Source organism: Typopeltis vanoorti, chromosome 22, assembly GCF_054136105.1.
Source record: "Typopeltis vanoorti isolate ZY-2024b chromosome 22, IOZ_Tvanoo_1.0, whole genome shotgun sequence".
Classification (NCBI taxonomy): Eukaryota; Metazoa; Arthropoda; class Arachnida; order Uropygi; family Thelyphonidae; genus Typopeltis; species Typopeltis vanoorti.
Window position 1 is genome coordinate 80,372,128 of NC_143570.1, and position 15,911 is coordinate 80,388,038.

General features: G+C 37.9%; 1 protein-coding gene across 5 annotated transcripts in view; it reads left to right on the forward strand.

Moving 5' to 3' along the window:
• The window catches only part of ebi (transducin beta like ebi), a 253,321-nt gene that overhangs the window by 60,057 nt on the left and 177,353 nt on the right, over nt 1-15,911 (forward strand). For 4 of the 5 annotated variants that reach the window (XM_090412345.1, XM_090412347.1, XM_090412346.1 and 1 more), the window contains one exon: nt 6,041-6,186. The exons of the other annotated variant lie outside the window; for it this stretch is intronic. In XM_090412345.1, coding sequence (XP_090268471.1) covers nt 6,041-6,186 — 146 coding nt within the window. The remainder of the gene's footprint in view (nt 1-6,040; nt 6,187-15,911) is intronic. 5 annotated transcript variants of the gene reach the window in all.

The window sequence follows — 15,911 nt, forward strand, 5'->3', positions numbered from 1 at the left end:
TTGCCATTATTATTAGCTTTGCTCTTTTCTCCAAATTTTCCCAAAATATTTTTGTATGTCTCACAATCATTTCCTACTCTACTATTTAGATCCCCAACAAGGACCAACTTTTCCTTTTTCATTGTGTCAGTTGCTTTTTCTAAAGCCTCAAAAAATTCCTCCACTTCTACCTTAGTAGAACCTTCTGTGGGACCATAGGCACAAATAAGTCTCATTGTCCAGTTCCCCATTCTCATATTTGCCCACATTACTCTACTTGAGACTGACTGCCATTCAAGAAGATTAGCCTCGTATTTTGTGTTGAATACTATGGCTACTCCTTCTTTTCCTTGATTGTTATTGCCTGAATATAACATTTTGTATTTATTGCTCAGAAAGATCTCACCAGTTTTGGTCTTTTTTGTTTCAGTCACCCCTATTATGTCGATCTGGTACATATCTAATTCCTCAGCTAGCTCCATTTCTTTGCCATTCAGGCTTCTTACGTTGATAGTACCGATCTTTAACTCTGGTGATGTTGAGTTGGGGTTTGTTTTCAGATTTGTTCCAGTAGCTGACTTTTCGCTGTTCGCCCTGGTTCCCTGGCGAAAACAACGGGGGCCTTGTTTAACCGGGCGACGCCCCAGCCGGCATGAAATTTTGTCATGTTGTACCATCATTTTTTATTTTGGTTTAACCAATAAGAATACAATTTGGTCGGCTAAATCCCAAATTGCCAGCCCATCCTCGTTCGTTCAGTATCAAAGTAGATACCCAACAGGGTGCACCACGAGAAGGTGAGGATTGGACATTAGGTCAGAAGCCCTGGTCGGTTCTCCGCATTCCTTTAAAGGCTATGTGGAGGTCTCCTCTCAGTTATACAGCTTTGACCCTTAAGCACCCCTGATATAACTCAATTATTCATATTCACCATTTCTTCTGGTTACTTATGGAAAGGAAAAATATACAAACAGCTGGATGGGGAGTGCTGTGGGTTTTATTTCTCCCTCAGTAGCCAACTTCTATGTGCAACATTTTGAAAACCAAACACTCAACACAGCTATGCTGAAACCGGTTGTCTGCTGGTGCTATGTTGATTACATTTGCTAACCTTCCATTTACAAATGTGTGGGTTTTCTGTAAATGAAGGTGTTTATATAAGCAATCACAATACCATCCATCCCAACAGTATGGCATCCTCAAAACACTTATACTGAGCCATTACTATTTATTCATATGACACATCTCTTAAAACTGAGCCCAGGCGCCTTTGCATTTTTTTTTACTTAAAATGTCAATTGTTTCTAAAATGATTTAGATGAGCACTGTGTGCTTGTCATAGTTATAATTTGTGCTATGAAAATCCTGGATAGAAAAACACCAAAATATTAATAAGCTCAATAAATTAATTATATTTTACTGTAAATAATTATACTGTAGAGTGCTATTAAGAAATAACCAACAACAGCCAAACCTTTCTGTATGAAAGATGTTACAGTCAGTTCTTACTATAGCAAGCACTGCTATAAAAAACTTGTTCATTGTAACAAACTACTGAAAAAGTACTGATCAAAGCCCCATAAGTATTATCATCATCATCAATTTCCTGCTTTGCGGAAATTGATGTTACAATTTCAAGTTACAACGACACACTATATGATTAATTTTACATTATTATTCATTTCCTATCAACAGTTTTCCTCCAAATCAGCTTATTACTTGTGAGCACTCCAATATTATCATATCTAACATTTCATGCTCCTAAGCCACTTCTGATTGAATCAATTCACCTAGACTTTGGTCTTCCTCTGGATCTCTTTCCTACCATCTTGACATTAAACACCTGTTTTGCTAACCTTTCCTTAAATGGCCATATAAACCACCTTAGATTAACCCTGCTGATATGTTCTTGAATGTTAATAATGGCAAGGTCTTTTCTAATATCTTCATTTTTAATATGATTCTGCTATTGATGTCATTGGTTCATTCTTCTAATTTTTCTCAGAACTCTACTATCTGTGGTCTCTAGTCTTTTTCATCAAGTGCTTTATTTCTAACCTAACCTAGCTGTTGGATCCATGACTCAAAACTGACTTGAACACTTGTATACTGCTAGTTCAACGTTTTGACTAATTTCTCTCTTATTCCATATCCGTTTATTCAGCTGGCTACCCACCATATCATCTTTGCTTATTCTGTTGTCTATTACCAGATTTAACTTGCCACTTTCTTTCATAATGTGATCCATATCTATCATAAATATGAGTGGAGATAATTGGCATTCTTGTCTTATTACTTCAGTTCTAAAAACTGCCTAAATAGCTGAAGTATTTTACTTGTTCTATAGGAGATTCATTCAGAATGTAGCTGAAGGTTTCTATGCTCTTGCCTATTTTCATAATTTTGGACTTTTTATTGTTGATTTTCATGCCAAACTTGCTACAGCTGTTATTCAATTTAGTTAGAGAATCCTGGAGACTTGCAATAGATGTGTTAAGGAATACAACATCATCTGCATAGAGCTAAATTTGACATCTCCAATTCTAATATCAGGCCTAATGCCACTTTCTTTCATAATGTGGTCCATGAAGGAGAGATATCAAAGAGTGGTTTATTCAAGAGTGGAGTCTAAAAGACGTCTTGTGACTAGTGGAGTGCCACAGGGCTCTATTCTTGGACCACTGCTTTTCAATTTGTTCATCAATGATATTGGAAAGGATCTGAGAGGAAGTGTTCACTTGTTTGCTGATGATGCAAAGTTGGGTAGAGCAGTTGTGAGTGCACAAGATGTCAAAATTTTACAGGATGATTTGGATAGTTTGGAGGACTGGGCTAGGAAAAATGGATGTCAATTTAATGTGGCAAAGTGTAAGGTTATGCACTTTGGGGTGAAAAGAATAGCAGCAGTATATCGCATTGGTGGAATCATACTCCAGGAGATTGATGAGTCCAGGGATTTGGGAGTGTTGGTGGATAGGGAGTTGAAGTTTAGGGGGCACATTGCAAAAGTAACTAAAACAGCTCACCAAATCACTTGGCTTCTGAAAAATACTTTAACATGCAGAGACAAACAAGTTGTTGTTCCTCTGTATCGAGCCTTGATAAGACCCCATCATAAGACCCAAAGAAACCCTGGTGCCCAGCTATGGGCACCAGGGTTTCTTTGTGATGGGGAGGAAGTGGAGAGGGTCCAGAGACGAGTGACCAAGATGATAGCAGGTCTGTGGAATGAACCTTATGAGAATAGGTTGAAGATTTGTGGATTGCAGAAATTGGACGATAGGTGAAGGAGGGGTGATATGATTGAGATATTCAAATTACTGAAGGGTTTTTATAAGATTGATCCAGAAGATATTTTTGATAATATGACTGGTGGTGGGAGGACTAGGGGCCATGCATGGAAGCTGGGCAAGAGCGTGGTTGACAAGGGTATTAGAGCTAGGTTCTTTACTTGGAGAGTGGTAAATGAGTGGAATAAGCTTCCAGAGTCTGTTGTGGGTGCTACGACCGTGAATGAGTTCAAGGCAAGGTATGATAGATACTGTGTGAATGTTGAATAGTTGTTCTTGACATGATGTTAGGGCCTCCCTCGATGAGTCTGTCGACTCCTTGGAGTTTCCCGGAACAATAATAATAATAATAATAATAATGCAGATGATGAATAAGAGTGGAGATAATGTGCATCCTTGTCTGATTTTACATCAAAGCATCTTCCTGTATTTCCTTCAATTGTAACTGCTGACTGACAACTTAAATATAGACTATGTATTGTTCTGTATAATGTTCCATTCATCCCATAGAATTGAAGTGTTTTGAAAAGCTTTTCTCTGGACACCGTGTCATATGCCTTTTCCAGATCTACAAATCTCAAGTACAGATCCTTGTCATATTCCCACAATTTCTCAATTATTTGTCTTAAAGTGAAAATCTGATCTTGACAACCTCTGTTTGGCCTGAACTCAGCTTGATCTTCTCCAAGTTTCTCTTTCACAATTTTTCTCAACTCTTTTTCAAGTATGTTTGCATAAATCCATTTAGTAGAGAATTCCTCACCTAATTCTCACATTCAGCTTTATTTCCTTTTTTATAGATGGGTGCTAAGAGATCTGTACTCCAGTCATCAGGAATTTATTCTGAATTATGCAAAACTTCCATACTTAATACATTCATACTTAAGCATTTCTGCTAGAATATCATCTACTCCTTCTGCTTTTTTCCATTTTTTCACAAAATTTTTGATGGGTTTTTCTATCTCAAGTATTGATATGTAATCCTTTTTGCATTCTTCCCCTGCTTGGTTCATTTTGGTATTATTTATTTATTTGTTTTTATGTGGCTCCCACCCACTAGAGGGTTAATTGTAAACCTATAATACATTCAATAGCAGACTAAGGATTTTGTTTTCCATTTTTATTGGTTTTATATATTTTTACTTATTTTTTACATAACCTGGAAAACCTTCTCCGAGAGCAGATACAACACTTGGCCAACTAGGCTGGAAAAGTATAATGCTGTGCCAGAAGAAATTCACTATAGGAAATTATTTCCTATATCTTAACTATTCCAATGGCCTCTATAAGTTCATAGCAGGAGTTAACTATATCACTGTATAGCTTTTATTTAGAAGTATCTTACTTGTTTCAGACATCTCATGTTTCAGAATGTGATTTATTTGTAGACAAAGCACTGGAAATCAAAGGCACAAATTAATAATTTGTTGATTTTGTGTACTAGTAATTTTGTTTTTGTGTATTATGCATTCATTTATTTCTCATGTAGAAGAATTTTTCTTTACAGTGTTTAAATATGTTGTGCATTCCAGGAGTAATGCACTGTGAAAAGTCCTTATCCAAAAGAAATAAATCAACAAAATAAAAATCCATAGGTAGTTAAAATTTTCTGCTCTATTTTCATACAACATTTCTCAATATACTACTTCCCTCCCTATCCATTCATTTTTTCCATCACATTAGTTTTTCATTGGTGGTGCAGTAAAACTCCAGTTTTCAGAACCATTTTTGTGTTTTTATAAAATGGATATACTTTAGATTGTATTTGATTAGTTGAAGTAGATCTATTCAGTTTAGGAAATAAGCAGAAGTTGGTCTACCATGTAGGGGTAAGTTCCACAACTTCATATTCAATCTCTTTGATAGCAGCTGAAGTGAATGAAGTTGTGAAACACCCTCTCTACAGCAAAACTTGGCTCCAATAGATGTCTAATTACTTTTTAAATTGAAGGTACATTCTAAGGGTATTCATTTTGAAAATGATGAGCAGATCAAAGCAGTGGTAAGAAAATGGAAATAACCAGTAGTGTTTTATTATGATGACTTTGAAAAACTGATTATATTGAAAGGGAGGGAAATTATGTTGAGCAATAATTTGAAGTCTCTGCTCTATTTTCATACACTACTTTTAATTTTTATTTCATTGACATATTTCTTTTTTGGTGGGTGAGCTATCACAATGGAGACATTACTTTCAAAACCTCTCATATTTTAGACAGCATTATTAGTTTCTGAATACATATATCTCTGCAATGATTTCATTATATAGACACTTTAGACAGCTCATGTACCACTTCTCATGTTTCTAAAAGTGATTTTATTTTAGAAACCCCTCATACTATTTTTGACGAGAAGACTTATTTTTAGGCTTCTGCAAGCAAGCATGAATTGGCAGTTCTCCCTACTTGAAAACTATCTCATGCAGATATGGTAAAATTATTTTAATATAGTGTCATTAGATATTTTGTTGTCTATGTTTTTAAACATCACTCTTTGGATAGTGAGTTCTGCTTGTAATTATTCCATACTTAATTTGTAAACTAAATATTCTTCATAGTATTCTCCTTTTACTAAACACAGATTTTGTCATATGTATTTATCATTACATTGAATATTTATAGAATAAATAAAATAGAATACTCTTTGAGATCATTGACACAAAATTATCTATATTCACATTGAAAGAATTTATATGAAATTTGAATTTAGAAAATTCTAGAAATATATTCTATATTGAACACATGTTTTAATATGTACCTTGGAAATTTTAGGATTTTCCCATTCAGCATATACATTTGGAATCGAGAGCCATATTAGCCAATCCAACATAAATGGTGCATTAGTACCTCCAGCAGCTCTTCTGTCTATTATACAAAAAGGTTTACAATATACAGAAGCAGAAATCAGCATAGGAGAGGTTAGTGGGTTTTGTTTTAATATATTTGATATCTCTTAGATTACTTCTTTAGAGTAGTATTTTTCTTCTCCAAATAATAATTCTCTATTAGAAGGTTGAATCAGCAGTACAACCTCATCTTCTGTATTTTTCATCTTACAATCATGAACCATTTCAGGAGTGAAAAGCAAAGGGCCATTTTCTTTGTGGTACTCCTCTTTTCATTTTCCTGGCACTTTCCTCCATACTGTCAACTCTGTCTCTTCCGAAGATCAGCCAACAGCAACATATCATCATCATCATCAAATTCCTGCCATGTACCCTCAAGGGGTGTAGAGGATATGACAGTACTACATGAAAAAATTACATCATTACTAACTTCCTATCTACAATTTTCCTCCAAATCAGTCTGTTACTTGTCAAGACTCCAACATTATCAGATCTTATATTTCTATCGTCTAAGGCACTTTGTACCGTATCAATCCACCTATATCTTGGTCTTCCTCTGGGTCGTTTTCCTGCCAACCTGGCAGAGAACACTTGTTTTGCTAATCTTTCCTCTCCCATTCTATTTAAGTGACCATACCATCTGAGATTAGCTCTGCTAACGCATTCCTGGATGCTGACAATGTCAAGTTCTTTCCTAATATCCTCATTTTTAATATGATATTGCCATTGATGACATCTGTTCACGCCTCTAATCTTTCTCAGGACTCTCATATCTGCGGTCTCTAGTCTTTGGTCAAGTGTTTTACTTCTGACCCAGCTCTCAGATCCATAAGTTAAAATTGGTTTGAACACAGTCTTGTATACAGCTAATTTAGTGTTCCGACTAATTTCTTTCTTATTCCAAATGAATTTATTCATTTGACTTCCCACGATACCAGCTTTGCTGATTCTGTTGTCTATTTCTATATTTAGTTTACCATCTTCAGTAAAAATTGTGCCTAAGTAGCTGAAATGTTTTACTTGTTCCACAGGTTCTCCATTCACAACACAGTTGACATTTTCAATGATTCTGCCTATTTTCATTGTCTTTGTCTTTTTATTGCTGACCTTCATACCATATCTATTACAACAGCTATTCAATTTAGTCAGAGAATCTTGCAGACTTGTAGCGGATTTATTTAGAAGTATAACATCATCCGCATGAAGCAAAGAGCTGATATTAACATCTCCAATTTTGATATCAGGTTTAATACCACATTCCTTCATAATGTGATTCATATAGATAATGAATAACAGAGGGGATAATGTACATTCTTGTCTCACACCAGATTTAACATTAAACCATCTTCCTGTACTTCCTTCAATTCTAACTGCTGACTCACAACTCAAATAAAGACTAAGTATTGCTTGATATAATGCCCCATCGACACCATCTAACTGCAGCGTATTGAATAGCTTCTCTCTTGGCACCTTGTCATATGCCTTTTCCAAATCGACAAAACTTAAATACAGATCTTTGTTATATTCCCATGCTTTCTCGACTATTTGTCGTAAAGTGAAGATCTGATCCTGACAGCCTCTATTTGGCCTGAATCCAGCTTGTTCTTCACCAAGCTTTTCTTCCACAATTCTTCTCAACCGTTTCTCAAGTATACTTGCATAGATCTTGCCAGGAACACTCAGTAGGGAAATACCTCTGTAATTCTCACATTCAGTTTTATTTCCCTTTTTATATATGGGTACTATGAGAGCTCTACTCCAATCATCGGGAATTCGTCCCTCTGTCCAGGCTTTCTGAACTATGCAGTGCAGCCACTGTAAGACTCTTATACCACCATACTTCAGCATTTCTGGTCGAATATCATCTACTCCGGCTGCCTTTCCACATTTCAAGCCTTTGATGGCTTTTTCTGCTTCAAGTATGGATATGTATTCCTGACTGCATGCCTGGTCAGTGTTTTTTATCACTGTGCTGTCATCACTGCTTGTTTCATTTAGCAGTTTTTCAAAGTAATTACTCCATACTTCAAGGATATCTTTTTCTCCTGTTTTCATTTCACCTTTATCATCTCTAATTCCTTTTACAGCACTCTTTCCTCCATTCCTAAGCTTCTTCAACAACCTCCAGAATATTTTGCCACCTTCCTGATATTTATTTTCTATATTCTTGCCAAAGTCCTCCCATGACTTTTGTTTAGCTAGTTTTACACACTGTTTAGCTTTCTTACATTTGTCTCTGTATTCTGTAAGAGTAAAAGATGACTTATTTGCCAGGAACTTTTGATATGCTTTCTTCTTTTCCTTCACTGCCTCTTTAACTTCCTGTGTCCACCAGGGAGTTCTGATTTTTTTATCCTTGCACACAACCTCACCACATGCCTCTCTGGCAGAATCAATCAATTTTTCCTTCAGAGTTTGCCACTGAATCTCCAAGGTTTGATTCCTGTTCTCAAACTCTTTCATTTTCTTTTCAATAATATTTCTGTATTTTAGTCTACAGTTCACATCTGAGAGCTGCTCAACTTTTATTCGCTTTAAAACTTTCTTACATGTTATTCTTTTCAATATGAAATTCAATTTTATCCTGCTCAAGACTAAATAGTGATCACTTCCAATTTCAAATCCTCTGTACACTCTGGTGTCCTGCGCCAGGGAGAAAACATCACTATCAACAATAACATAGTCAATGAGACTTTTCTTATTCCTAGCCTCTTCTCTCCATGTGAATTTGTGCACATTTTTATGTTGGAACATGGTGTTAGTAATAACCAGTCCATGTCCTGAGCAGAAATCCAACAGATATTTGCCATTATTATTAGCTTTGCTCTTTTCTCCAAATTTTCCCAAAATATTTTTGTATGTCTCACAATCATTTCCTACTCTACTATTTAGATCCCCAACAAGGACCAACTTTTCCTTTTTCATTGTGTCAGTTGCTTTTTCTAAAGCCTCAAAAAATTCCTCCACTTCTACCTTAGTAGAACCTTCTGTGGGACCATAGGCACAAATAAGTCTCATTGTCCAGTTCCCCATTCTCATATTTGCCCACATTACTCTACTTGAGACTGACTGCCATTCAAGAAGATTAGCCTCGTATTTTGTGTTGAATACTATGGCTACTCCTTCTTTTCCTTGATTGTCATTGCCTGAATATAACATTTTGTATTTATTGCTCAGAAAGATCTCACCAGTTTTGGTCTTTTTTGTTTCAGTCACCCCTATTATGTCGATCCGGTACTTATCTAATTCCTCAGCTAGCTCCATTTCTTTGCCATTCAGGCTTCTTACATTGATAGTACCGATCTTTAACTCTGGTGATGTTGAGTTGGGGTTTGTTTTCAGATTTGTTCCAGTAGCTGACTTTTCGCTGTTCGCCCTGGTTCCCTGGCGAAAACAACGGGGGCCTTGTTTAACCGGGCGACGCCCCAGCCGGCATGAAATTTTGTCATGTTGTACCATCATTTTTTATTTTGGTTTAACCAATAAGAATACAATTTGGTCTGCTAAATCCCAAATTGCCAGCCCATCCTCGTTCGTTCAGTATCAAAGTAGATACCCAACAGGGTGCACCACGAGAAGGTGAGGATTGGACATTAGGTCAGAAGCCCTGGTCGGTTCTCCGCATTCCTTTAAAGGCTATGTGGAGGTCTCCTCTCAGTTATACAGCTTTGACCCTTAGCAACATATTGAAAATTTAATGTAAATGAGAAAATCACAAGGGAATGAAATTAAACTGTGATTTACTAATTCCACTATTTTGTCATGGTAATAGAAATATTATTATTATTATTATTATTACAGGCAACTTCAAGGAGTCCTTAGATTCATCGACCCTAAACATCATGTCAAGAACTATCCAGCATTTGTGCAGTATATATCATACTTTGCTTTGAACTCATTCATAGTCATGACACCCACAACAGGCTCTGGCAACCTGTTCCACTCATTCACTACTCTCCAAGCTAAAAACCTACTCCTAACACCTTTGCTAACTACACCCTTATTCAGTTTCCATAGATGGCTCCTAGTTCTCCCGCCACCAGACCAGTTCTGAAAAATTTCCTCTGAATTAATCTTGTAAAAACCCTTCAGTAATATGTATGTCTCAATCATATCACCCCTTTTCTGTCTATCAACCAGTTTCTGTAAACCAAAAATCTTCAACCTGTTCTAGTAGGTTTCATTCCATAGACCTGCTACCATCTTGGTCACACATTTCTGGATCCTCTTCACCACCTCCTCATCACCAAGAAACCCTGGCACCCAGATCTGCATGCATTAGTCAAGGTGGGGTCTTATCAAGGCTCGATAAAGAGGAACAATAATCTACTTGTCTCTGCTCGTCAAAGTATTCTTCAGTAATCAACTTATCTGATGAGTTGCTTTATCCACTTTTGCTATTTGTTCCCTAAACTTTAACTCCCTGTCCACTAACACACCCAAGTTTCTGGCTTTGTCAATTTCCTGGAGTACAGTTTAACCAGTATGGTATACAGCTGGTAAGCTTTTCACCCCAAAATGCATAACCTTACACTTGCCACGTTAAACTGACATCTAGAGTGCCAGTCTGTCCAAATCGTTCTGCAAAATTTTGACATCTGTTAATGCTCTACCCAGCTATTCATCATCATTAAACAACTGAACAGTTCCCATCAGATCCTCTTCTATATCATTACTGAACAAATTAAACAGTAATGGTCCAAGAACAGAACCCTGTGGCATGCCACTAGTCACAGGTCTTCTTTTGGACTCTATTCCTGAATAAACTACTCTCTGATCTCTCTCCATCAACCACCCCTCTATCTATCTCACCAACCTTATATCTATCCCCATGTGCTGCAGTTTACTGATTAGAATTCCATGTGGTATCCTATCAAAGGCCTTTGCAAAGTCCAGCAGTATCACTGTAAACCCATTTCCTTTATCCAGCTCAGTTGTCACTATATTATAAAACATGAGCAAGTTACTGAGGTATGACCTAACCTTCACAAAACCATGCTGGCTCCATACAGTATCCCATTTCCATCTGCCCATTCCTGTATTTTGCTCTTGACCAACTTCTCCAATGCTCTGGTAACCACTCCTGATATGCTGATCAGTCAGTAGTTTGCTACATCAGTCTTTGAGCCTCCTTTATGAAATGAAACTATTTTCTCCTTGGGACTAACCCAGAGCTGAGACTTAGATTAAACAATATGGTCAAGGGCACTGACAATTCCCTCACTGCTTCATGTAAAACTCGAGCTGATATAACATCCAATCCCACAGCTGCATTCACGTTAAGGTTCTGTAATATGCTATGCACCTCCATTTCATTTACTCAGTTCCCATATAAGGCTTTGGCTCTCTCGTTTCTGCAATATCACCACCCGGATGATATGCTCTTGCAAAATGTTCTCTTGGTAATTCTATTATTTCGACTGATTCAGTTACCTCACTACCATTGGCATTCGTTAAAATCATTTTGCTTATATACATTAGTTCTTTTACTTGCAGCATATTGAAAGAACTATTCAGGATTCTCTTTAGCCTGCATTGTTAATTTCCTTTCATAATCTGCTTTTTCCCTTCTTACCACACCCGTTACCCTTCTGGCCTGTGCCTTATATTGTTCATATACCTGAAGGTCATCTTTTTCTTTAAATTCTCTCCACAATTGTTTCTTTTTTTTGCAGTTCCAGCTTAATGATGATATTCATCCATTTAACTCCCACTTGATCTACTCTCCTGACTAGGTATGCAGTCTGCCATTATCTCCCTCAAACACTCCTTTATTGCTTCTCATGCACTATCAACATCCAGGCCTTGCAGTTTTACATGCCATGGCACTGATCCAAACAATCTCCTCAGCTTGTCATATTTACCAGCCCTGTAATTCCACATCAACCCACTCTTAACTGAAAATTTTACACATTTAGCCACTTCCCAGGTCAAGACCAGTATGATGACTCTCTCCAGTTGTGGCAATGTGGTATATTCATTATAGACAAATGCCCAGATGCAATTACCAGATTGACAACTCTCGAACCCCTAGTATATTCCATCACATGCTGTCTCAGGTAATTATCCCTTAGTAACTGCATAAATTCTATTTCCTTCCTTCTATATGTCTCCTCGTCCTTCAAATCTATATTCCCATAGTTGAAATCACTGATTTCAACTATGGGAACATACTTTATGTATTCAACAAATAACATGGGATATCACCTTTTGCATACACTTGCTGCATTGCATTAGTTTCTGGAGGTGGATGTCTTTTTTTTAACAAAAATGTTTTAAGGCTCTATCTGGCTAGTGTTTTCTTTATTCACTATTTAAGCTTTAACAGTGAATGGTCTCATAAAGCATTTATACCCATGGTGGGATTTGAATCTTTAACTTGTTGGTTAGAGAGTGGATACACTGACTACATGTTTATCTGCACCATCAACAACCACCATTATGAAAAACCATACAGAGAGAAATGGATTACATGCTAGAGTTAAATAAAATAATGATAATAATAACTCCCAAGCCATCTCAGCTTTTTTTCAGTTTCCTCATTTTAATCTCTCTTGATCAGAAATATCTCCTTTACATTCTATCAGATGAATTTGATAGAACGTGAAGCTTTTATGTCACCAAACATTCTGAACTTGTTGATTGCCTTTTTTAAATACTTGCTAATATTTCGCTGGTTTACTACCAAACATCACCAGAGTACAATGATAACTGTGACAGGCATGCAGCACTAAACCAAGTAACTAGAAACAGTTTAAATTGTAACTTACACCTAATGTCTTTACATAGTACCTTCTATGGGTCAGATAACTACAAAGTTAATTTAGAGAAATCTGGCTATTAGGTCTTAAGATGTTAGTCTCCCAGATCTTTGTTAAATTAATGAAACCATACTTCTTGAGTTGGGAGAATGCTTCATAGCTGATGCTGATTCTAAGAAAAGCCTCTCATACTTCTAACAACTTCTATGTAATATAGATGTTTTTCTTCATCTGATCCAATGTGAAGGAGCATCCTGAGCATAGTCTGCCAATCCCAACTTGTCTTTTTTTTTTTCTTTTCTTTTCTTTTTTTCTTTTTTTTTTTTTTTTTAAATGTTGGGCTCATACACGGGAGGTTGGTTGGTCAACTTATAGTACATTAGTACCATGTATGGGTAGTGGGTTGGGAAAGGAGGAATTTGTTTACATTGGATTTGAATGACTTTAAATCATATTCCTTGGGAAACACTGCAGGTGGGAGACTGTTCCACAGTGCAGCAGTTGCAGGGAGATGAAGGAAGAGGAAAAGAAACTTGTTCTGTTTGTTTCTAGGTGTACTGTGAAGGGATGTTGTGCAGCAGCTGCACGTGTTCCAATGAGCTTAGTACTGAGCTGGAGAATTATTGATTATATTTCAGATGAGCATTTCCCATGGAAATATTTGTAGAATATACATACTGCAGAGACCATATGTCTGTGTGAAAGTGGGAGGAGAGAGTTGGTAAGGGATGGATCATTGATAAGTCTAATTGCTCTCCTCTGTATTGAGTTTAGCATTTTAAGAGAGCTTTTAGGGGCCCCACCCCATATGTGGGAGTAGTATTCAATAGTTGGGAGGATTTGTGACTTGTATAATGTTAATAGCTGTTTGGGGGTGAAGTAGCGTCTTAAGCGAAAGAGAAATCCTAGTTTTTTTTGAGGCTGAGGATGCAATGTTTGAGATATGTTTATGCCAGGAGAGGTTTGATGTGAGGGTGAGTCCAAGGAGCGAGATCTCAAACTGTTGGAAATTTGGGTTTCGTCAAAAAGGATACTGGGAAAAAATTGTTCTTTTTTATGGGAAATAGTACAGAACTGGGTTTTATTGGCATTGAAATTTATGAGGTTATTCGAACCCCATTGTAGGATGGCTTGGAGACTGGAGTTGAGGGTGGTAGTGATTGATGTTCTGTAGGTTGAGGTGAGTTGTGTAGGATAAGGCTTATCAAATGCAAGCGAGGAGTGTAGTGTGTTGTCATCTGCAAAACTGTGTATTGGATTGGAGGTCAATTGCAGTAAGTCATTGATATATAGCTGGAAGAGGGTTGGTGAGAGGACAGAACCTTGTGGGACCCCAGCATTAATTGAGTGGTGAGAGGATAGGGAGCCGTCTGCCATCACACACAGTGTGCATCCAGACAGAAAACTGGCAGTCCACCTACAGAAGTCCTGGGTCAGACCGAATGATGGAAATTTGCCTAGTTGGCCTTTGTACCAGCCCCGGTTCAAAGGCTTTGGAGATATCTAGTGCAACCACTTCAGATTCGCCAAACCTCTCCATAGCATTTGTCCAGAGATGGGTGACATATGTGAGTAGATCTCCTGATGAATGGCAGTGGCGGAATCCATACTGGCGGTCATTTATTTGGTGAGTGTCTTCAAGATAGTGTAGGAGTTGGGAATGATGATTTTTTCCATTACTTTTGACAGGACTGAGGTAAGCGAGATAAGGTGACAATTGGATAGCAGTGACTGGTCACCCTTCTTGGGAATGAGCTGAATATAGGCCAGTTTCCAGTTTGTAGATTCCAGTGGAGTAGGGGAGTATATATAGGTGACATAGGTTAGGGGTCAGTTCTGGAGCACAAACTTTCAGAACAATTGGGGGAATGCCATCAGGGCCAGGAGACTTTTTTGTGTCTAATTTGGACAGTATTTTTCTGATCTCATCCTGGCAAAAGGATATAGGGGACATTGTATGTTGGGTGTCTGGAATGGTTGGGGACATTTACCATCGTCAGTTATGCATGCATTTGAAGCAAAGTATGAGGCCAGAAGATTGGTTTTTTCTGTGGGTGATGATGCAGTAGATCCATAGGGGTGGGAATAGTGTTGGACAGAAGTTCAATTATCCAGCCAATTGCTTTGGCGAGAGACCAAAAGGCAGGCTACCATTTGGACAGGCTGCTAGTTTCCTGCTTTTTGTTCATTCAAATTCTGTTTTGGAAGCGTTGATTGTTTTTTTGCATCTATTACTGGCTTCAGTGTAAGCTTTGAAGGAGGATGAGGTTCTTGATTTCAGCCGGTTGTGGTATGTCTGGTGTTTCATCTCTACAGCTTTGACACATCTTTTGGAGAACCACGTTAGGGAGTGGCAGTTCAGAGTGCTGTGTGAACTGCTCTTTGGTAATAAGCTCGGTGCATATGTTTGGGTTGGAAGGCCGGAAGCAATAGTCCAACCATGGGAATGCAGCATAGAAATTGCAGAGGCTGTCTCGCTTGGCACTGTTATAGTGCCTAGTGTTGTGGACATTAAAATCTCCTAGAAGGATGATTTTGCTGTTGGGAAAGTGGGATTGGAGAAAGTCGACTTTTAGGGAGAGGAAATTAAAGAGCTCAGGGTGGTTGCGTTGGGGGAGCGATAGAGACAGCAGATGAATTGGACTGAGTGGGGAAGGGATATTTTCAACCAAAGAAAGTCAAAGTTGGGGGTGATTCTAGGTTGGGTGCTCTCTGGCAAGGTATCTCAGAGTGGATGTATGTGCAGACCTCGGGGCGAAAGTTATTGAAGAGTGAGTAATTTGGAAGGTTGATATAAGTCGTACTGTGGGGGGAGGTGAGATTTGAGTTTCTGCCAGGAGGAGTACATGGGGTTTGGTAGAATGTAGGTGGTAGTGGACACTATTCAGGTTGGAGTTTAGGCCACAGATGTTGGTGAAGTGGATGTGTAGGGTTTTGTGAGTCGTATGTTGGACTGCATGGGTCTTGCACATTTCCTATGCGGTGCCTGCATGTTGGTCTCCGTGGTGGCTGCTAGTGGCATTACTTGGTTTTTTC